General features: G+C 38.1%; 1 protein-coding gene across 5 annotated transcripts in view; it reads left to right on the top strand.

Moving 5' to 3' along the window:
* CDK5RAP2 (CDK5 regulatory subunit associated protein 2) overlaps nucleotides 1-22566 on the top strand; it is a 66420-nt gene that overhangs the window by 6774 nt on the left and 37080 nt on the right. For 3 of the 5 annotated variants that reach the window (XM_032448014.1, XM_015879253.2, XM_032448013.1), the window contains exons 5-16: nucleotides 28-104; nucleotides 1116-1239; nucleotides 3265-3416; nucleotides 4633-4795; nucleotides 6117-6170; nucleotides 6591-6710; nucleotides 7312-7404; nucleotides 7967-8185; nucleotides 12598-12768; nucleotides 13607-13780; nucleotides 19060-19157; nucleotides 21749-21879. In XM_032448014.1, the coding sequence (XP_032303905.1) occupies nucleotides 28-104; nucleotides 1116-1239; nucleotides 3265-3416; nucleotides 4633-4795; nucleotides 6117-6170; nucleotides 6591-6710; nucleotides 7312-7404; nucleotides 7967-8185; nucleotides 12598-12768; nucleotides 13607-13780; nucleotides 19060-19157; nucleotides 21749-21879 (1576 nt within the window). Of the gene's footprint in view, nucleotides 1-27; nucleotides 105-639; nucleotides 714-1115; nucleotides 1240-3264; nucleotides 3417-4632; nucleotides 4796-5053; nucleotides 5222-6116; nucleotides 6171-6590; nucleotides 6711-7311; nucleotides 7405-7966; nucleotides 8186-12597; nucleotides 12769-13606; nucleotides 13781-19059; nucleotides 19158-21748; nucleotides 21880-22566 lie in introns of those variants that run through there. The other 2 variants (XM_032448015.1, XM_032448016.1) reach the window with 2 other exon arrangements.

Genomic DNA, 22566 nt, shown 5'->3' with positions numbered 1-22566 from the left:
GCGAATGCTTCCATTCTTATGTTCTAGAACATTGAGCTGAAAGTTGAGATAGAAAGTCTGAAGCGTGATCTGCAGGAGAGAGAGAAGCTGCTCATCAAGGCCTCGTGAGTACCAGCATACTGAAATTGTGTGTTATTTAAGACTTCCAAGGTCTTGCTTCTGTTTGCATGCTTTTTTCTTGATGTTTCCAGAGTATGAAAGACACAGAATAGCATTTTAGTGATGTATTTTCTAGAAACTGTCCCTTGTGATGCTGGATTGATGTTTTAGTTCTTATACACACAAGGGTGTTGTCACGGAGTAACTTAAATGTGACTAATTAGTTGAGAATGGGTTAGCATTCCTACCAGCCTTAGCATAACTTGTATAATAATTCCCTGTACAGTTATTTCCTCCTAGATTCCAGTTTAAAAATGAATCCAAGCTGGCAGTGTCATCTAATGACAGCTCTGCAGGCTTCAGTTGCAATGGAATTTTTTCTGTGGTTGGCTTCATGTGGCATTGAGTTGTTACTAATTACCTTGTTCAATAGTTGGGAGTTCCAAGTAGATCCTGCAGACCAGATTAATTTTCATTTGTAGCTGTCAGAAGGTTTCACTGGGCTTTGAATGGAACCTTGTGTGAGTTCATAATAGGACATGGAATTTAAAGTGAAATCATAAACAAGTGGTCATCCTTTGCTTAGTGAGGAAGTATAAGAGAAGAAGGAGCTGGTAAGAGATTACTAATTACTAAAGATGTGATTAGAAGAGGTCTCAGGAGCTACATATCTTCAGTTTATTCCAGTGCTGCTGCTTATAGGTAATATGACTCTACTGAAGGCTTGATACTATACTTGGAAGCTTTAAATATTTGGAAGAAATAGTAACTATTTTTCATTGCACGCTTATTTGTTGTGACGAGGATTGTGTGCAGCTCTCATTGCTGTACATCAAGCAGAGACTATACCACCAAAATAGTTACGTGCTGTGTAGATGTTTGTATTTTATCTTACAGTGACAAGCAGGTACAGATAAAGTAGAAGAAACTTCTCTGTAATCTATCAGCTGCTTTCACTAAAATGTTTTCTACTTTGGTATGCAATGGGATTTTGATTATATATTATGGCCTTTCAGAAAGGCAGTTGAAAGCCTGGCCCAGGGTGGTGATGCTGAAATACAGCGTGTGAAAGAGGAGGCACAAAAGAAGTTACAAGAAATGGAAGGAATCTTGACTGGCAGAATAAACCTTCTGGAGGAGGTGAGTGCCTAAAATGGAATGAGTAGTTAGAAATCTGTACTTTGTACTATTATCTGAGATTTGATGCTGTGATGGGCCTGTATTTTCAAAATTGCTTCAGATTTCATGGAGAAATAGCTGGTGCAAATCTAGGAGGAGAAGAAAAGAGAGGAAAACCAAAGCAAACAGTGAAAGGGAGAGTACCATTAGCTACTCTTAAAGCACTGAATGGGAGGATAGCAATTCTTCAGGAAATTCCTACCTTTGGATGCTATTTGGGTATGTTCAGAACAGACATTTAAGTCTGGAGTTCCAGTGAGGCAGCTTTGTTTCCAGAGCTGTAATCTCTGTTTAGAGGAAGAGGGGCTGCATTTTGGGCACTTGTTCTGGTAAGGTCTCAGCTTCACAAATAGCTGAAACCACTCTGTAAGAGCTCCTGTCATGTGGTTGGCACAGATTATTCCCATATTTATTTTTGAGCCATTGCTGATACCTTAACAGGGGAATTGCTTCATGTTTTTCTCATTTTGTAGTGTTTAGGCACCACAAGGAAAAGAATTGTCTGTATGAATAACGCATTTCCTCAGAAGAAAGGAGACTCCTCTTCTTTGTAAAGAACAAATGAGATATTAAATGGCCTGCACTGGAAATATTTAAGTTCTATAAATAGACTCTTAATGGTTTTGCATCATTGAGTGCATATGCTTAGGTAAGGGATTATGTAACTGTGTCTTTTGAGAGAATAGAAACCTGGTGCTCTTTTGTGAGTAAATAAATAGGACATGCTTAAGCTCCAGTGTTTGCTTTTCTGTCTCAAAAGAATGATTTGGTCATAGAAGATATTGGTAACAGTCTTATAATGCTGTTTTCTATCAGGCTGATTTAGAAGTGAGCTATGGGGATTCACCATGACCTTTTCTTTAGCAGAACTGGGGTTTCTCAAGGCATTCCTTGTGCTATCGCTGAGGTAGAAAATATCCCAAATTACTTATTGTAAAACAAAATAATTGATCAGACTGACGTTTCTTAAATCTTACATGTAGAGTAGCAGATATTATCATCTCACAGTGCTACAGTATTTCCTGTAGCCTGAAGGTAGTGTTGGTCTCTGACGTGAATTGTATTATGCTGGTGGTTGTAAATACTGCAGAGCAGTATTTGTTCATGTAGTGCTGTTTAGTTACACAGATCTGGGTATGAGTTCTCTCTGGAGTTTTTGACTGAAAGATGAGTGCTGATGGGAAGGGGAGAGGAGCAGTGAATTGTAGTAGAGAAGGGCTTTTTCTTCACACCCCATTCCCCAAGAGATCCTCTTTGGAAGGGAGAGTTACTTGTTAAGTTTCAGGGAGGCTGATAGATCATAGAAAGCAAAACTCAGTGAGCACAGCAGGGAAGCTTACCACAGAGGAATGAGGATCTGAAACAAATGTTATGTAGTGTATGACAGATTGCTTTTGTGTGTTTTTGTTTGCTTTGTTAGTGGCTTTTTGTTCCCCAGCCCAGTGAGCTGGATCACTAGAAGTTGACTGGAACATCTGGGTGTTCCCTCTATTTCTGTTGCTGTTCAAGGCAAACATGATTCATGCTTTATTGGTGCTTAATCAATCGTCTTGAAGTTCCAGTTAGCTACAGCGAGGCTGTGAATATTGATTTTTATCCCTGATTTTATGAATAAAACCTCTTTTAATCTTTTTATTTTCTGTCCGTTTCTTATGATGGTGGGAGGGTAGTGGGGTAGAGTCAAATTACTTTAAAGCAAATTATCATCGCTAAATCTAAAGCCGTAGCACAGGGAACTTCTGCTTCTATTTCTGTTGTTTGATAGGGAATTTGATTTGCTACTTTGAAATGAACTTCGCATCTTTATGTACCACAGAAATTGATTCACTTGAACTTTTCATGTCTGTATTTTCAAGAAGTGTTTGCAAAGTGCTTGAGATAATTAATGCGTGTTTGGTAAAGAGTCGGTGCATGAAATCTTCTGTGAGCATTTTGTTCTTGTAGACATCAAAATGGTCTTTCTTTTTTAAATTATTTTAAATACAGAATCTTAAGGCTGCCCAAGAAGAGGTGGAAAAAGCCATTGCAATGACAGAGAAGGAAAAAGCATTGAGACTTGCTGCAGAGCAGGAACTTTCTTCACTTACAGATGCTCCTGTAAAGGATCTGGATATGATTGCAGAAGCAGAGAAGGACAGGTCTGAACACTTGCTGGTGATATTTCTAACCAGATGGAAGTCCTTTTACTGTTGAAGTGTGAAGAGTCAGCATGGGTATAGAATGTAATGGTTTGATCTTTCTCTGGGATAGATGATTGAGTGTTACTAGATTTCCAATCAGCTTGTAAATGAGTGCAGCAACCAGTTTACATGTTGCATGACAGCAAAATCTTTAAAAAATGTCTGAAAGTGTAAAAGAATCTATGTGCACGTGACATGAACATGTCTTGCTTTAAAGCTTTGTAACTCTGCTGCCTTATCTTCTGCTTCCTGCTTTAGAGCTGTTGCTTGAACAGGTTCACTCATATCTGTGTTCACTCACTGCTTTCGTAGTGTTTACATGCTCTTCAGTCTTGGTGTATCTGATGAGGTTGGTAAATCTAATGGGAAAAGAAAAATGTGTTTGAGCTTCACGGCTTTGATTATGCTTTGCAAAGCATTGGTTTTGCTTTGTTTGGCAGGTAGTTGAAAAGGTGCCCAAGCTGTTCTTACGGCAGGGAGATGCGTGCAGTCAGATCTCAATACTTGGAAGACTGATCTTATTTGGTTTTTAAATACATTTGGGATAAAATACATGTCTGGTTAACCTAGTAAAGCTTTGGTATGTAAGCCTGAGGTGGAAATGAGGAGAATGTTATAATCTGTAATACTTTGGAGTATCCTTTTCTGACTGAATCCTGAAGTTAGCTGCTCTGAGTATCATAATTTGATGAAGTTGTTCTTACTGCGTGATAGGTGATACTGCAGTGGATATAACCTGGCTGTTAGGCCACCTTGTTCCCTTTCCCTTTATCTTCCCTGCCCTCTTTTAGTCTCTTAGACCTCTTTGTAGATGGTACTTGAGGGACCCTTTGTGATTTGTATGTAATTATGTGTGCTAGGAAGAGGAATGCATTGATAAGCTTTTGTGTATGGGATAATGTAAACAAGATGTTGAAGCTTGAAGCATTTATGTTTAAAATAGGAAGAGGAAAAATGAGTGCTTTGCAGATAGCTCAAACGTGTTGTTTGCTTTAAGTGGATGGCAGCTTTTCTAGCTTCTCTGGGGGAGGTTGTGGAAAGAAAGGCTCCCTCAGATTTTACAGGTATTGTGTGGAGCCTTTGGCTAGGAAAGCTGCCTGTGAGATTTACTGCAATAATTGTGGGGCTGCTGGTAGATCATGCAAGATTAATATGAAAAATCTTATCATTTTAGACTTATAGAGCAACTGAATCTGTCTTTGAAAAGTAAAGAAGCTGTAATTCAACATCTTGAAGAGGAAAACTCTCGGAGCAGACCTGGTGATGGGAACTTAGCAGCAGAAAAAATGGAAGAACTTATCATTGCTTTGAGACGTGAAAAAGATAGTGAGATAGAGGTGAGGAAACTGTTGTAACTGTTATACAGAGTAAATCTCACGTAGTCTGAGATTCTCAGGGTTTTAAGCATGGCAGCATGTGGGTGACTTAATAATAAAAAATCCTTCTTCACTGCTATTTCTTTCTCCCTTTTTCATCTTCTAAACATTCATTGTTTACACTGTGTTTTGGCAGTCAGTATTCATCGTTACCAGCCATGCTTATCATTCTTTCAAAGAGAGATCATTTCCCTCTACGAGCATAAGCTTGTTCTATCACAGATACCGTGTAATTGCTTTACACAAGTATATATTTAAAAGAAAAGCTAAATGTTTCTAGATCCTCACCAATAGATGACAGAACTTTTACAGTACTATAAGTTAAGAATGTGACCTGGGAGTTTGTTTTCTCTACTCTTATTTGGAGAAAAAGCTTTATTAAAGGAGGTAAGTGTTAAAAATTTCTCATGAAATAAAGTGAAAGCATTGCTGTTAGCTTACAAAACGTTCCAAGAGTTGCCATTCTATTTCTGTTGTCTCTTTAAGAGGAAAACAGATATCTTGACAGCTTAAAGGCAGGAATAAGTCTGAAACCTTGCTTTTCTTGGTTGTTTGCTTTTTCCATTTGTTATTCACACTAACAAAACTGAAAGGAAAAAGAAATTATGGAGGCTGTTGTGCTTTTGAGAAAGATTCATCCCTTTTGTTTTGGGACTTCATAAGAATCAGTGCAGAAACACCTTTTTGTTTCTGTCAGGAATAGATGAGACCCTTCTGCAGCTGAACTGAATTAAAGCTTCTCTTCTGGGTCTTACTGCAATGAAATCAATGTGTCAGGAAAAACTACCCTAGATTCACAAGATTATTTTGTGTCAAGCTGAAAGCAGAGTCATCTTTAATCATTTCAAAGCAGGTGGACAGACTGTATCATCCTTTTGGGTTATGGTACTAGAGAAAGAAAGCTGAATGTTTTTGGTGCACAGCTCCATTTTTATATAGGATTATTCTTTAAAAACCAATATTCCCCAAAGAAAAGTGCTAATTTAAATCTCCTGTATTAAAAGGATCCTGCTGACATAGCTAAGTCTCATAAAAGTGCACTTTTATTAGCTTACAAAGCAGAATTGCCCTGTCTCTCATTGAAGAACACTGTTTTCTTTCATACTATGCCCAGATACATCTATAGACTTCCAGGAAGCAACTATGCATTCCTGCCTAAATATTGACTGTAGTACAGTTCTGAGACACATATAGAGTGGTCTTGAAGTTCATTTTATTGAGTTTTAATGCTTAATGTGTTGCTTCTGTGTTTAGAATCAACGTACATGTTTTGTTCTTACAGGCTATTAAGATGGAGCTTAGAAATGAGAGAAATTCCTTTGAAAAAAAAATCCAGGTAAGTCCTAGTTGTCTTTCTGTATTTGTGGCTTCATACAACGTGTCTTGGGATATCTTCTGTTATACATCTGTAAATATGGAGAAGTATTGGCTAGAAAAGTAGTAAAGCAACTCCTTTAGCTAATTCTTTTAGGTGGCAGGAAGGATCTCCTTGTTTTTGAAGCAGTTTTCAGTGAAGCTGAAAGGCACTCTCATCAAATATTAAAGCTCTATGGCTGGTACTTGTGGCCAGCACATGATTAGGTTTCTTTTACTCTATTCCTGGCTTATCTTTAAGATGATGACTTGCATTTGGGATGTATTTAATATTAGTAATTTGAATTATAAGTTATAAGAACTTAGAGACTCTACTTATTAATCTGCTGCTACAGTAACTCTTAGTAAGAAGTTAATACAACTTGCACATAATCTAATTTAGTCTCTCGAAGAAGAGTTGCAAGAGAGAGAAAATGAGCTTACTGTTGAAAAGAAGAATCGCTTGAAAAGGGATAAAACCATTCAAGGGTTAACTGTTGCACTAAAAGCAAAGGAAAAAGAGGTATGATGACTATGATCTTGCCATCACTGAGTGTGCATGATGTGAGTGTGTCGGAGATTGTTTTCTCTGCCTGTAACTGTATAGGAAGCTTCTAGTAGATTCTAAATTGCTCCTGTCATGCGTGTAAGCAGTTCTCTTTGTTATCTAGAGCTTTGGGCCTTCAGCTGGAGGGGGGAGGGAAAAGGTACTTAACTGATGCTTTCTCCCTTAAGAACTTAGAGGAAAAATGTTTTCATTTACACACTGCTGTTTATCAGCTCTGAGCACCACTTAAAAGGTATGAGAAGTATTTTTTTTGTTGTTGAGTAAGTAGAGCTGTCATAAAAGAAGGTGAGATAGTAGGTCAATGTCAGATAAAATTCGAATTTTATGGAAGAGAGGGAAGTGTTTAACTTGAGTGATAGGCAGTCTAGTGAGTATGGTGTGAGGCAAGACTTTCTTTATGTGAGATTTATTATGATGTATTTGATGTTTTTGTTCTTAAAAATCTTCGTTTTGCGTAGTTGGCTGGATAGATAATGAGGTGGTGGGATAGCTATTACTGAGTCTCCATCCCTTGGAAATAACTTTCTATGTAGCATTCATTTTACTTTACTTAAAGAATGAAGAACTTGCTTCTGAAGTTGAAGCTCTCAGTGCTTCGTTGGCTAAGGCAAGAGAGGCGACTCATCAAGCACACATCCAAAAATTCAAGGTAAGCAAGCAGTTAATGTGGCTTTCCTTTTCCCTGCACCTTCCTTCACTGTTTCCACATAACATATATTACTTCATGTGTTTGGAAGTAAAGGATTGGAAAGTAGTTCAAAGAGTTGTGGTTTTCTTTTTTGAATGTTTAATTTTATGTAATACATTTTTGACCAAAATAATTGTTTAAATGACTGAATCTTAAAATACCAGATTTCTTAGTTCATTTTCTTCTTCTATAACAACTGAGAACTAAGTAAGAAATATGTAGAAGCACAGTGAGTTGAAGATAAAGGTGCCATTACATGTGGAGTTGAGATGATATTGAGTTCTCTGAACGGAATGTTTTGGTTGTTCTTCCAATAGAAGTAACAACTCACCCTTCCACATCAGCAGAGTTAAAAGTTAAAAAGAATCTGAGAGACTTGTTTATATTTGTATTTCTTCATTTCTACATTTCTTCAATTGTAAAGTGGTAGAAAGCACACGTGGGGAAAGCAACACAACAGCAGTAAAACTTGCAGGTTGCACAAAGTACCTGTACAGGCTTTGATTGCTGCTTTATGTTTCAGGGTGCTGAGGATTATCAAGCTCTCCTGATGGAAAAAGAGACCCTTTTAGCAGAGCTACGTTCAGAAAACCTCACAAAGGATGCTGAGAATCGTAAACTACAACGAAGGATTAAAAGGACTGATCAAGAGCTAAGTGATCTGAATTTAGAAAGAGAGAAAATGGAGAAGGAGCTGGATGAAGCACAGCTGCAGAAGAGCAGAAGTGACAAAACCATTAATGTTATTATCAGATAATTTTTTTTTCCTTCATTAAGTTTAGAAATGCTATGTTTGTCTGTTACTAACTTGTCCTTTTCTAACAAATTTAAACTTTTAACTGATGCTTTTTTGGAAAGGCAAATATATTTGCTCTGTGTTCAGAAGAATGTGGCTGAAAAGACCAAGGCAAATTCTGGCACTTAGACTGCACAGACAAGTATTTTTTGGATCTTACTTTGTTAGCCTTGATCAAGTCGTAGCCAAAATGGTTAGTCTTTTAAGCAGAAAATGGGAGCTGTTTGCTTCAGTTTTCTGATTGCAGTCTGAACACGCTTGACATAGAACGTAAGTGCTATTTCTGCTGTATTTACCATGTTACGTGTCTCTGTTGTCTTAAATTGCAGTATGTACAAGTTCTGATGCGGTGCAAGAGTAAGAAGTCAGTTGTTGCAACCTGAAACTTCAGCAACCTGAAACTTCAGCTTGCTTTTTGCTATCATAGCTTGGTCACTGTAAAAGCTGTGTAACTAATAGCAATTTTTGCTTGTAAAATCCCCAAGCCACAGCTTACTACATAGAAGATAAAAGATGCATCTGTTCCTTAACCTTACTTTGTATTCTCTTTAGGGCTTTCTTTAAACCTTAGTGGAGATGTTTAGACAAGCTCTTCTTCCATTGTGCACAGATCATGCAACAAAGTGAATGACTGGGCTTCCTTTTCCTTTGAAAAAAGGATGCACGTTCTGCTGAGTGCAGACATTAAATAATTCTCATCTGTCTTGCCATGCAGATTTCTCCTTCCTTAGGGCAGCACCTGCATGATGGGTGGATTCCTGCCCTGTTTCAAAGGCTGGTACTTTTCAGTTTGAAAATCAGCCTCTTTCTACATAACGTAAAAGGTCAAATGAGCTTGTACTTCTTCAGTTTATATTTTGCCTTAATTATTGAATAAGGACTTTAATAAATACAGTGTGTAGATGTGGAAATTGCTGCCCTTGCAATATCACTTAAAACCAGTAGAGGGATCCCTCTACCTACAGAGAAATGAGATCTTTTCCCCCCCCCCCAGCCTGCTGTATTTATTTAACTTACAGTTTTGGATGATTGTCAGCTGTGGTTAGGCTCCTGTCACACAGTCTTTATCTTTGCTATGCTTTGAAATTTCTTCTGGGTGTTGAGGTTAAGGGGAGAAAGAACAGATAGCTCCCATCAGTAAAACAGCCACAAAGAACATATTTTATTGATTTAAGTATTTTGTCTTTAACTGTCTTCTCTATTCAGAATCTTTTTTCATCTTTAAGGAGAGCCAGAATATAAATCTGTATGGGAAAGGCACAAAAAAATAGGACTGAGTAGGGATTTGCCAGGGGATTCAAAGTTACTGGTATTAGAGAAATCTATTTGACTCCATTATGTCCAAGTTTTTCATGTAAATGACTGGTTCCTTGGGGAAAAGCATTCCTGTCATAAGATGAACAGTCTTATAAAAATTATATCCCTAACCTATTTCCTGCTCCTTGCAGAACAGCTGCTTCAATTTCAGAGTTGCTAGTACATTTGGATGGAGCAAGACTGCCTGTGAAATGTTGCCCATTAAGTAGTAGATATGTGGGAGTAGAAAAATATGCTGTGATATTTCGCTGTTTGACAAATAGGAAACCACTTCAGTGATCTGATGCAAACCTCTTACGAGACAGCCCTAAAAATCCTATTCTGTTTATGCCCCTGAGTTACCTATTTATCAGTGTTTCTACTCTGTTAGGACCATTCTTGCTAGTTTTATTCTAAGCTGTCCTGTGTCTTCCTCCCACACAAGGAAGGTTTTGGTGACTTTTCAGGTACAGTTGGGATAATGGCAATTTTTTTTTTTTTTTCATAATATATCTGTTTAAAACAAAAAAGAAGGGAGGAAGGAGGGGGAAGCAAACCTCTAGATGAGGTTCTTCTCCTGGCTGAATGGGATGTGAGCTGATCATCCAAATTGGATGGCCCACAGTATGAGTCTTCTGAAGCACCACATGTTGACCACTGTCCCTGGCACCGTGGGTTTGAAGCTTCAGCTTTTCCTTGAGTCACCTTAAAAACTTTCTTGGTTCAGAGCTTTCCAGAAGCTGCTGTTGAGTTCTGTGTCATTTTAGTTCTTTGAAACAAGAAACTTTGGGCTTTTATTCTTCCATACAACTGATGAGGAACAAACATCATCATGTTCTACTTGTGTCCGCCATCTTGATACATAACATCTAGTTTTTCTTGATCAAAGCATTTGTCCAGCCTCAGATCATTCAAGCACATTAACTGTTGTCTCACCAGGCCTATATATAGACAGTTAAAGTATACTTGCTAGTTGCTCATATTTGTTCACTTGTTTGGGAAGTGCATAACTTATTAGGTAGAATTTATTATGGAGTCTTCCTACATGTAAGTTAGGCTGAGGGGGAGGTTTTGTAGCTTCATGACTTAATTATCCACCAGTCTGCTTCCCATATGATGAGGGGGAGGCATCTGCACCAGTCTTTGATGTTATTGTGTTTCGCATTCATTTTTCTTAGTTCAACTATCATTAATCATAGGAAAGTCTCTTGGGGAAAAAGGTTGGTAGAAGGAATAGCAAAGTTTATGCTCTGAGAACATAGGTACTAAATTATCCTTGCAACTCAATGTATAGAAACCAATATATTTTCTCCCAGACAATTTGAGTGGTCAATGAGTTCAAGCAACCTGCTATAGTGATGGATAGTTTTGTGTGTTAACAGAATTCCATCTCATGCAAAGAAAATAACTTTCAATCTCAACCCTTAACTTGTTTGGAGAAGGATTTAAGGGAATATTGGAGGCAGAAATACTGCAGACAAACTCTCACAGGCCTTTCCATTTTCTGTAATAATGTGTATTGCCTGTCCAGCTCTTTCCCTGAACCCGGCCATTGTGTATGTGCTGCTTTAAAGGCAGAAACGTAACTTCTGTGCCTGACAAGTGTTGTACACTGAGAACTCTGAGACTTATGTTATAGGAAGTGTAGTACTATTATTGCCAACAGTGTATTTTCCATCTGTACATGTCTGCATTTTCTCTTAAATCTATTTATGGTCTTCATAAAGAGAAACCACAGAGTAATAATTTCCTGAAGTTCCAGGACAAATCACAAGTGTTCCTTTAAAATTTGCCTACTGTGTTCTGATAATAGTAGCTCCAAGGTGACATAAAAAGGAGTCAACTTTGCAATGCATCATGAAAGTCATCATGTTACGGTCAGCCCTTCCAGTTCAAATGTTGTAGGTGATGTGACCCACTTGAAGAGTTCCATAGCTGAAAGCCATAAGGTTCTGCAGTAGCCAGACCTTACAATGCTTCCACTCTATGCTATGGTTTATGGATAGTAAAGATGGAATGGAAGCATATTTCATTCAATACGTATTTACACAGTTTGGAACTGATGCTGCAGATCTCGCTTTGCATAGGCAAACAAGTAGTTATTTTGATGATGAAAAAATTAACGTTGTTAGTTTGCAGAACCAAGTGCAAAAGTTTACCCATTCTTTGAAACAAAGCAACATTTGATGAGAGGGTTTTTGGGAGCTATTAGGAATGTCTGAGCTGATTCCTGATAATGAAGTTAAAATTAAGCAAGTAAACGAAAACGAGTTGCAAATGACAATTCGTATTTAATGTACAAAACAGACATAAAGCAGGGAAGTGGCAAAGTGATGCTAAAGATTTGATGTGAACCTGCGTGAAGCGAGGTAATTAAGTTAAAAAAAGGACATAAAGCAGTTTGTAAAGAGAATGCAATTAAAGTGTCACTAATACTATTTCCCTGTACCTGGGATAAGAAAACTATTGAATTTTAAATCCCGGTGGAGGTAAAAGTGAAGTTTATAGGTGACTACCAGATGTGCAGACTATTTAAAGGGCTTATGATACTCCACAAATGGGCCCTTTTTGGAAATAAAAGGAAAGCACATTAATTTTAAGATGTGGGCGCTGTTACCCCGTTCTTTTTGTCTGAGGAGAAGTTTAAGTAGCATAAAAATAATGTGGAAATGGCACAACTCATCTTGGAGCCTCAGGGAAAGGAAAAGAGCAAATGACAAAGTGAATCAGCCATAACCTTTTTTTCCCTATTTCTATCAAAAGAATAAGCAGTTTCAGAAGTGAGTGTTGTGACAGCGTATGTGTGTGATACTCCTAACAGCCTTGGTGTCCATTTATTGTGTGAAAAGCATTTAAATTAAAACAGACTGGATTTTTAGAAAGCCATGCTGGCACCTTATTAAAAAGTTTTCTTGGACAATATTTATAGATATTAAGAGAAAGATATTGACTTCAGTGCATACACCAGAGCACGCAGTGATATGTGTGATCTAAAGCAATAGAAAGTTAAGCTGTTAATGTGGTTTGTCATTTGCTAAATATTCAGTTTCATTTTTTTGTAGGATCTTAGAAATCAAGTAGAGAAATTACACGGTGAAATGGCTGAGAAGGAAAAAGCTGTTGAAGATCATTACAATATTCTTCTGAGCGAATGCAATCAGAAGTTACAGAGCCAAGAGCTGGTTATCAAGCAACTAACAGACAACGTCAGTCAAAGGGATCTGTTGCTCCAGGTAGGTAGACCTGAGTCAAAATGAAGAATGTGAAGTTATCGTTTGATTTTGTGTGAGGAATGATTACAAAGTCCCATTTGTACTTGGATTTGCTGTTGATTTTGATGATAATCCTTCAATTCTTGTAATACTGCATTTGCAGAACGGACATATAATTATGGGGATTTGTGCCATTAAATACATTTCTTACTAGAGTTATGTTAAACACTTGGACAGAGAGGGGAAAAAGCTTTTCTAATATATATGTGGGATTTTTACTAATGTGATAAGATGCTTAAAAGCTCTGCAGTGTCAATGATTTACAGTCTGTGCAGATGCTGGAGAAAGTAGAAAGTGAGGAATAGGTATTGATAGTGAAATATTTTCTCTCTCTTTTTTTTTGTGGGGGGGGAGGAGGAGAGGGTGGATGAAGAGCCAAGTCCAAACAAGGCATGTGAGCTAGTAGCTGCCTGGGTGTTTAAACAAGTCTTGCTCAGAGCTCTTATAGGTATGATCCTGAGCAGTACTGACAGCACTCATCCAGCACTGTGACAACTCATAATTGAGGTTGCTCTGCACCAAACTGTATGCATAAATCCTGCTGAATTTTCAGATTTAATCAGTATTTTTTCTTTTTTTTGAACTTTTGTTAGGATTTAAAGGATTGAATGGCTGGCTGAAGCTTTTGTTTCTTCTTATTTTCATTTCTGTTTTGCTGTGTTGAGCTTTTCTTTTGTAAGACTTATAAAGAACGTGCTGGATCATCCTCGGTTATTTCCTGTTTTGTTTCAGTGTATGTTTTACAGCATAAAAACCAGAATGAGTTTTGCTACAACGTATCATTGTTTTCTTTTGTTAGAAATCTGATGAAACAATTAAAGAAAAGGAAGCAGAATTGCAAGAGCTGCTGAATAAGTACAAGAACCTCCTAAGAGACAATCAAGAACTTGAGCTGAAAAATGAGGGCTTGGTAAAGGAAAAATATGCTGCCCAGTCTGAACAGTCAGTCATCAGGATAGTCAGAGAGTTAGAGGTGAGTTTCATGTAACTGTGATCATTTGCAGATAAATACTTTGACATGAAGTTATGATGTACTTCCTTATGGTGGAGAAAGCTATTTCATTTGTTTAACAATATATTGGTCATTAACGACATTTTCTTGAGGATATTTAAAATGAAAAGAGCCAATAGCAAAGGAAGCATGGGTACTGTGTGTACTGTCATGTTCTGAATATACTAGTGATGGAATGTTTAATATGTTAGGGACCAGACTGTTAAATAAGGTAGGTGCAAGCACAGTCTGAGATGTGAGTTATTTGGCAAGCACAGAGATGATGAGCTGCATCATGGCTGGTCAGGGTACCAACAAAGAGTATAACAAAGTAGGAAAGAATATACGTACAGGGCAAATGAGGTCTGTGAAAATCTATGTAGAAGTTTTACTTCTGTAAAACAAACTGCAGTGCTTGCATGTACTTTCTGTAATGAAGGGACCTTGTAGTCATGGAAAATCATATGGAATTAATACAAATCCAACAGTAAATTTCTTCTGGACACCCCACTTCAGATACAGATGTGTAACCAGGAAAGAGAACAGTGGCGAGTGAAGCCATGCATGGTAATGATCCAGTACCCACCTGCTAATCACAACCTATTCTGTATTGCTGGTTCACTTAGTGATTGTGAACAATATGTAATCACAACCCTTTGTCCTCTCTGCTCAACCTCTGTGTAAGATATCACCTCTAAGAGCCCCTTTGGCATATTAATCATAAGTTTTTGCACACAGATTATCTGGAGCTCTGCTCTCATTGGCTGCTTTAGACTCTTTGATGACTTTGCAGTGCTGCACCAACTCTCAGCAAATGCACAGTGGGTTCCTCCCCACCAGAGAGAACAGAAACTGAGCTCTTCTGGCCTCACTGATCTCTAAAGTTGAAGAAACGGAATTGAGAGATGCAGAACTTTCTCTCTTTCATCATACCTTTTTACTTTATTTTAATGTAATGATAAATTTTAAAGCAACCAACATCCAAAGCTCTGCTGGGTGCCTTGGCCAGGCCAGGGAAGATAAATGACAGTTTCCAATTAAAGTTTGGATTCTTGAGCCACTGTTATGGGCTAGAGAGAGCAAGGGAGGGAGGGAGTGTGCGAGAGCACTGCTGATGAGGTTAGTCATGCAACTGCTGACTCTGGTATCAATGAAGTCTTGGAATTAAGTATTTTTTACAGCATGGAATTTAGAAGTGCAATGGACTCGTACAGTGTTGAAAACTGTAGATGATTTTGTGCTTAACGCTGCTCTCTCGCTAACAATACTCCTTTACTTACAAAGCTTTTTGTTGGACAATTTGTTAGGTTAATACATTTCTAACATATTTTTAGACCTTTTCAGTTCATTTCAATACTGAGAAAAGCAGGAACATTGAGAACAGTGGATCTTGCTCAATCCTTGTATGTATGTTTCTGGGTTCTGTTGTGTTACACATATAGCCTTGCATGCAGCAACAGGGAGCCACAGTGATGTGAGTTTTAATTCTAAATTGGTTTCTCTGAGTGTCCAAAAGGATCCTTGGATTTGTGTGATATCTCTCCATAAAGTCTGTTCCTGAGAAGGGGAGCTTATGTGCCGCTCGAGGGTGGAGTAGGGAATGAGAGCAGCTGAAACCTGATGTTTCTGCAAACAATGCAGTGCTTTTGAGTTCCTGTACAATCAGCACATTATTTGACTTTAGTTATAATTACTGCAGTACTTGGGGAGTTAATGCTGTGCAGCCAGGGAACTGAAGAAGAGTTTGTGCAGTTGTGATGTCTGATTTCCTGCAGTTGGTGAAGTTGTAGTCAAAGCATGAAGTCACTGATGTAGCCAGTGCTGCAGTTTTTGGGTGCCCTGAGAACCACAAATGGTGCAGCTCTGTGGTTGTATCTTAACTGGTGAAACCAATGCAGTGTTGTTGCTGAGTTGATTTTTGTCACTATCTTTGTGTTCACACAGCAGCCGTGATGCTTTTCACTGTTACACTAAACAAAGCCTGCTGGTGGGAGTGGATGGGATCTGTGAACTGCACCATTTCCATATTAGCAGCAGTTTCATCTTAGCAGAATTAGCCCGATGAAGTGATATTTGCAGATCTGTTTATAGTCCAGTAGTCTCGCCATATACATCATCAGGAGGGGCCATGAGTTCCTCAGAGCCATCAGCTTTTTGACATTTTCTGTGGTTGAGATGACATCTTCTAAAAGTCAGCAGCAGTCTTTAGCTACAGTAATTTCCATCTTTGGGTCTATGACTCACTGGCCTGTAACGACTTTGATCTTATTAGTGATCGTTTCATTTACAGTAGACCATACGTCGTGTTCTCTGTAAGGTTATAAGAAATGATCAAATCCTGGTGCTAATGGCTGACTGGCTGGGTCAGTGCTGGGCTGTAGGTTGTGGCCTCATCCCTGTCATTCATCCTCTGACCTTCACAGGTTTTGAAGTGATCCCAATGAGGCCACCAAATATTCCTGTGACGTTGCCAGTAGGTTACTTATTGCAGAGGTACAGACCTTTTACTTTCATGGCTTACAATTGGAAAAACCTTTTAATGAAAATAAGTGATGTTTTCCACCGCTGCTGCTTAGCAATAGCGTTTCAGATTTAAATATAGACTTTAATGTATTAGATTGCCTGCTTTCATGGGAATATAAATCTTCCACTGCAATATGGTCCTGGATGTCTTGCAGCTATCTCTTCTAACACATTTTCCCTCACACCATGTGTCAAGAGGTTTAATGTTTCATTAACTCCCACAGCATTATGGTCTGTGTAAGTTACAGAGCTGCCGTATGTTTTGTGTACCTTTGGGGAGTTGATTGGAATAATTCACTCCTACGCTTTATTTAGAAGTGACAGTAATAATGTACCCAAAAAAAAATGTTCGTGCTGTATCTTCTCATCCTTATTATTCATGGAAGAATCTGAATAATCAAGAAAGCTTCTTCATGATTTTGCTAACCTTTACCTAGCTAATTGAATTTAGAGTTTGTAATAATTTGCCTATAATCTGTGACATTTGGAGTTAAGGAACAGCCCCAGTCTCCAGTAATGGAGGAAAGAAAAAAAACATTGGGAGGTTTTCATGAGGTTACTCAGATTTGGTGCAAATGTGGGGCTGAATTAGCTCAGGAGTTTGGAAAGCAGGGTAAGAAAAGAGGCAAGGTTCTGTGTAGCACTGCTTTGCTATGCAGCAGTCACAGCCCATGAACAATTGGTAACAGCCGCTATCTAATCTGCGTGTCCTAAACTCTTCAGAGTGACATTACTCAGGGAGAGCTTCTAATTAGGAGACAGTTCTGTAGTATTTTCACAGTAATAATTGCAAGGCTTGTATCAGCCATATGGAAGGGTTCACAAGAACTTTTAACAGACTGTTAACCAACTAAATTAAGTCAAAAGACTTATCTCTTCCTGTTCCTTTTGTGTCATTGATCAGTGACAAACCCTTTTCCAAACTGAATAGCAGTCAGAGTGCTTTATGCTTAATGCCTATTCTTATAAGGCTGGAATTCCTGCACATTGCTAAGAGTCCTTAACTCAGGCTGTGAGATTTATTGACACTTTTTAAGAGGCATTTTTTATTGATGGACTCTGGCTCACCCATCTCAGCCCATTTGCCTTTGTGTTTCTCAGCACTCAGCCAGCAGAAGTCATTGCTGTGTGCTGCTTCTCTGCTCACCTTGACAGTAAGCTTGACATTAAGCTCAATATTTTGCCGTTTACCTATAAAATAGCATTTAAAGTGCAAACAGCACAAGAACCTTGAAACGTGTGTTGGGGCACCATTAGGGATGGTGCTAGTGGAGCGCGGTGAACACAAAGACAAGGTCACTTCTTCAAAGAGCCTGCAGGGTTAAGTGGCACGAGCTGCTCTTTCAGCAGTGAGATCTGTTATGCAGATTACTCAATGGAAATAATTTGATCAAAACTTGATTACATTTGCAAAATATTATTTAACATGTTTGCTAGCACACAGTGGAGTACGAGCATAAATAATTAAAAGTAAACAACAGTTGTCCTTGCTTTTGTGCTGTTTACTTTGCAGAATATGAATTTTTCAAATTAACAGCCTCTGCATCGTTAGCGTGAATTAACGAGATTCTACTGTAGCTGAATTTTTGTTGCAATTCCTGACTTAGGAACTGCAATTGAAGTCATAACAGCTGCTTGAAACTCCTGGGTGTAGATTTCTTCCTTGTTAATGATGTGTTCACTAATGATTTAGTATCTCTTGAGAGTTTAGTTTCCAGTCTTGAGGTTGTAATGCGGAGAAAATAGAATTACCTTTCATTCCTGTCCTCTGGAGTTATCTTGTCATGCTGGAGCCATGCACATTCCCCTCTGGCTGTGGCACTTTTTTTGTTTGTGCTTTCAATTTTCAGGCAGAAGGAAAAGTAAGAGAAGCAACGTGGCCTTTTCTTCTCAAACAGAGACAGAAGATACTGTGCCTGACATTAATACATCTACATTTCCTTTAGATATCCCAGTTATTTTCTCTTCCGAGCAGCCTGACATCTTAGGTATTTTTATGTAATAAGTGCAAGCAAATACTCCTTTAAATAGCTGCATTTTTTTTTGCTTCCTGCTGGAAAAGTGGCTGAGTGGTTGTTGGATTGAAAAAAGTCTTCGGAACTTACAGTGGATGCTTACTGAGAAAGCAGCACAGGAGTCTGGATTTATTCTAGTAATAACATACCTTCTGTGAGCAAGGCTGCAGGCAAACAATCTTCTTTGTACATGTAAAGAAAGCAGCTTGAAGTGACCCAGCTTGAGTGTTCAGACTCCACAAGCAAGTGGCTGGCCTGTTCATGCTGTATTTGTTGGCTCAATTCAGACCTTTTTCTATTCAGAAATGGAACAGAATTTGCACAAAACTCAGCCCCATAGAAAGCCAATTTTAATCCAGAAAATGGAGAGGACTGCTAGGACAATGTTTTAAAATGGGCGCTTGGTCTTTAGACTTCTACTTGACTTTCCCTTCCCTATGGCAACAACTTGCTGGGTTGTTACTGGGTTGAACTGCTGTTTAGACATGTAACTCATTTATGATAGGTAAATAGCAAACCACTATTCACCCCCTATAATAACAGCAGATTGAAGTGTCATAAATCGTTTCCAGATTCATATTACATTTCTGAGGGGGGCAGTCCTGTTCAGTGACTTCTGAGTTGCTCTTTTCACCTTTTCTTCTTTGCATGCCCGCACAAAGTTGTAGACATGCTGACATTAAAATTGCATTCAAAGATAACTCCGTTCTTTGTTTAATTTAGGATAAAAAAGAATCTGAATATGAAAAGCTGATCCTTGCTTTAAAAAAGGAACAGAATATTTATTCGACGCTGGTGCAGACCTTTAAGGAATCAGACAGGTAAGTACTTTTTCTGTTTTGATGGTCAATCTAAACTCAAAGGAAGTTAGAAGTTGTGAATAAAGGTGCAGCTCATCTGGGTAGTCACTACTTTGTACAGGCTGATTGTTAACAGGAGATAAACTTGCTGTTGTAGTCTTCTTAAAAGGGAAATATTTTCGTAAAGAAGGAAATGTTGTTTCAGTGCCCTGGATATTTCTGAAAATATTTCTCTTTGGATTAGATTTCCATTTGAGTACAAAGAAAGCAGGTAGGTTTTCAGAGGAGATTCTTGTCCTGTGTTGAAATATAGGGGAAAAATCAAATCACAGTCAACTGTGCTGTGCTGGGTGATTTAGCGTAGTCTACTCCTTCTCAAATAATAATAACATAATGCTTGCTTTAAAAGTGGCACAGTGAAAATTTTGATGAGAATTAAGCAGGTGAGGTTTTGGAGATGTTTAAACAAAATAGAGTAAGTGAAAATTTCATAACATTCTTTTAACATCAAGCATTCAAAAGCATTCTAAACGGCGGGAGGTAGTGCTTTTCAACCTTTTAATATCAAAGAGCACAGAAATCTCTAACCTACTTTGTATTCTGCTATTGCTTGGCAGTTGAGGAAGAGATGTTATGATGAAACAAGGAATATTCTTAGCCTTTGGGTAAAAGAAATATTGTTTTATTAAAATGTACTTTTGCTGTTGTAATTACAAATCTCTTAATTAGGTATTGGGGATGTTTAGGAGATGGTTTCTTGCTCTTCCTGCCTGAACGTAGTGGCTCATACCTGCCAACTTTTTGGGAATATATGTTTGCATTTTGCAGTCAGTGCATAGGAATTGTAGTTTGGAAACCAGCAAGTGAGTAGCACTAAAGTAGATGAGATCTAGAATCTGAATTAGGCACATTAATAGTAATGCCATCCTATGCTTGGCCACAACTCAGAAGCTGTTTTAGAGAATAGAATCTTTCTCATTAGAAATAGTGATGGAAGGCAGACTATGGAGATTATTTCTTATCTCCAGGAAAAGATCAATGGCTTTTGTGGCAATCACCAGATGAAGTAAGAAGCACATTTGGTTCAGTATTTCACACAAAGTGCTCACAGTCTGTGGATAAGGTGATTGTGTCAACACTGCATAGCGATGGCAACAACAAAGAAACAGATCTACTGCTATATTTTCTTAGAATATCTTTCAGATGGGGGAAAATTATAATGGTAGCTGACTGTGCAACTTGAATGGGGACTTTTCAAAATAAGATACCTGATGTCAGTACCATGACATTCCTTGTCTCTCCAAGCAGAGAATCGATGCTTATTCTGATAAAACCTTTAGCTCAAGAGGAGGAGAGAATGTGCTTACTTAGCTTCTAGTAATGTCTTGGTTTGCTTTTCTTCTTAATTTTTGCTGAGCATTTAAGAGAGCTTTCTCTTCAAAGATATTCCCGAGCCAGGGAGTGTTAGTTAAAGGAGGGGGTTCATGTGCAAGAAACACTGACAACAGCACACTTGTCAGAAGACAGACTGAGAGTCTTTTCATATATGCTGCCTTTTAATTAATGTGTTTCTGCAAGATGCTGTTATCCTCATGCAAGTATGATGCTCTGTTTGCTCCTGTGTAGCCTCCTGTAAGGCAGATTTGAGTTTTGTTTTGAAAGATTCCTGGATTGTTAGGCATTTCAATATTGCGGGTTGGAAATTCTACACCAGCATAATTTATCTTAAAATACTGTGGTTTGGAGTGAATTTAACGTCAAAATAAATAATACGATGAGTCCGGTAGCACCTTATTTTTTTATTAAATGTTAATTATTTCATGCTGTTACAATTCAGTTTTTAGTGTACTGAAGTCCTTTTATAGACTGATTGTAGCTGTCTTGTCAGCGCTGTTGAAGGGTAATGGGGTTGATCTAGCGAGGGACAGCTGGATGTGCTGACATGGAGAGAAGTAGGGGGCAGTGACTGATGCTAAAGTAAGCACTTCGGTGACTGCGCTGGGAAAAAAAAGCTGCTTAAGGAATTAATTCATATTGACAAATTGTCATTTTTAAGATTTGAAATTTATACCCAGTTGAGATAATTGCCACGATTTAAACTTGAAAGGCTGATTTTTGTAGGCTGATGGAAGAATTCACATTATATTTTTCAATGAAACACAACTTCTTTTTTATGATTACTTTCTTAGGGAAGCATTAGATTGTGTAGTACAGTCTTACTACAGGGAAACAGAGTTTCCATGGTCACCATATAATGGGATACAATGAAATTGGTTGTTTTGGTTTTCCTACAAACAAACAAACACTCTCAGGTTTGCCCAATACACTGTATCTGTTCTGTTTAAGCTGATTTCAAAGTAGCAACAGTTCAAAACAGCAAGAAGAAGATGTGGACTTAAAGGTTGGATCCCTCCTTTCTGCATAGGGATTAGTTAACTCTTATGCATCAAAATGATGTAGGTGTGAGATTAAATACCAGTGCTGGCTGCTGTGAAATGGGGTCCTTGTGGACGCCTGGGTGTGTAAAAGATGCTGTCTTGCCTATCTGAGGGCTTTGAATCAAAATCTTAAAGGTTTTTGTTTTATTTCCGTCTTTCTCCTTTTTTCCTTAGTTTAAATAGCTTGCAGACAGAGCTAAACAAGATCTTTGTGTTACGGAAGCAACTAGAAGATGACATTCTAGCCACTCGGAATCTACAGAAGGTCTTAGAAGATCAGATTAATAATGCTAAACACAGACAAGGTCTGTATACATGTGCAGCCCGTCCCTTTTCTTGGTCTTCTTGCACAAAAGAAAACTGCTTTTATTATACTCAGTTTGCTGTGATGGAGAGGATCCATTTGAAATTAGATAAAGGTGTAAAAAGGCTTCAGCCTTCTGTACTGAAAATTATTTAGGGGATTTGTAACAGAATATCTTTGAGCAATCAGGGTGTTGTATAAAGGGACAGCTCTTCTCTTTCCCCGCAGCAAATGTTAGTAATTCTATGGCAATTCTACTGCAGTGATCGTTTCAAGCTGCCAACAATTTTGTACTCATAGAATTTACTGTTTTCTGCAGAAATCAGATTCCTGGCTTTGAATAAATCTGTGGCCATGGGATCACTTTCTGTCCCTGGAACTTCATTATTGGATGATATTTTGATAAACAGCTTCTGTCTCAGGGAATTGGTAGACTCCTCCTAAGGCAAGAAGCACTTCCACAGAAGGAAAAAGTAGGCAGTAGTTTTATTGTTTTGTAGTTTATCCAGAAATGTTAGAGCTTTTAAATATAGTTTGTTTTTACTTCTGTGATGATGGTTTTCATATATGCTTAAATATAAAAAATGATGGATGTCATTAAAGTTCACTGCATGTGCAGATAGATTTGTTTTGTTCTTAGGAGATACATTAAAAAAGCAGCAAAGCCTGTTCACTTAGCATTTCATCT

The sequence above is a fragment of the Coturnix japonica genome, chromosome 17 (genome assembly GCF_001577835.2).
Source record: "Coturnix japonica isolate 7356 chromosome 17, Coturnix japonica 2.1, whole genome shotgun sequence".
NCBI lineage: Eukaryota > Metazoa > Chordata > Aves > Galliformes > Phasianidae > Coturnix > Coturnix japonica.
The sequence above is the reverse complement of the archived record's forward strand: the minus strand, read 5'-3'. Positions and strand labels throughout refer to the sequence as shown.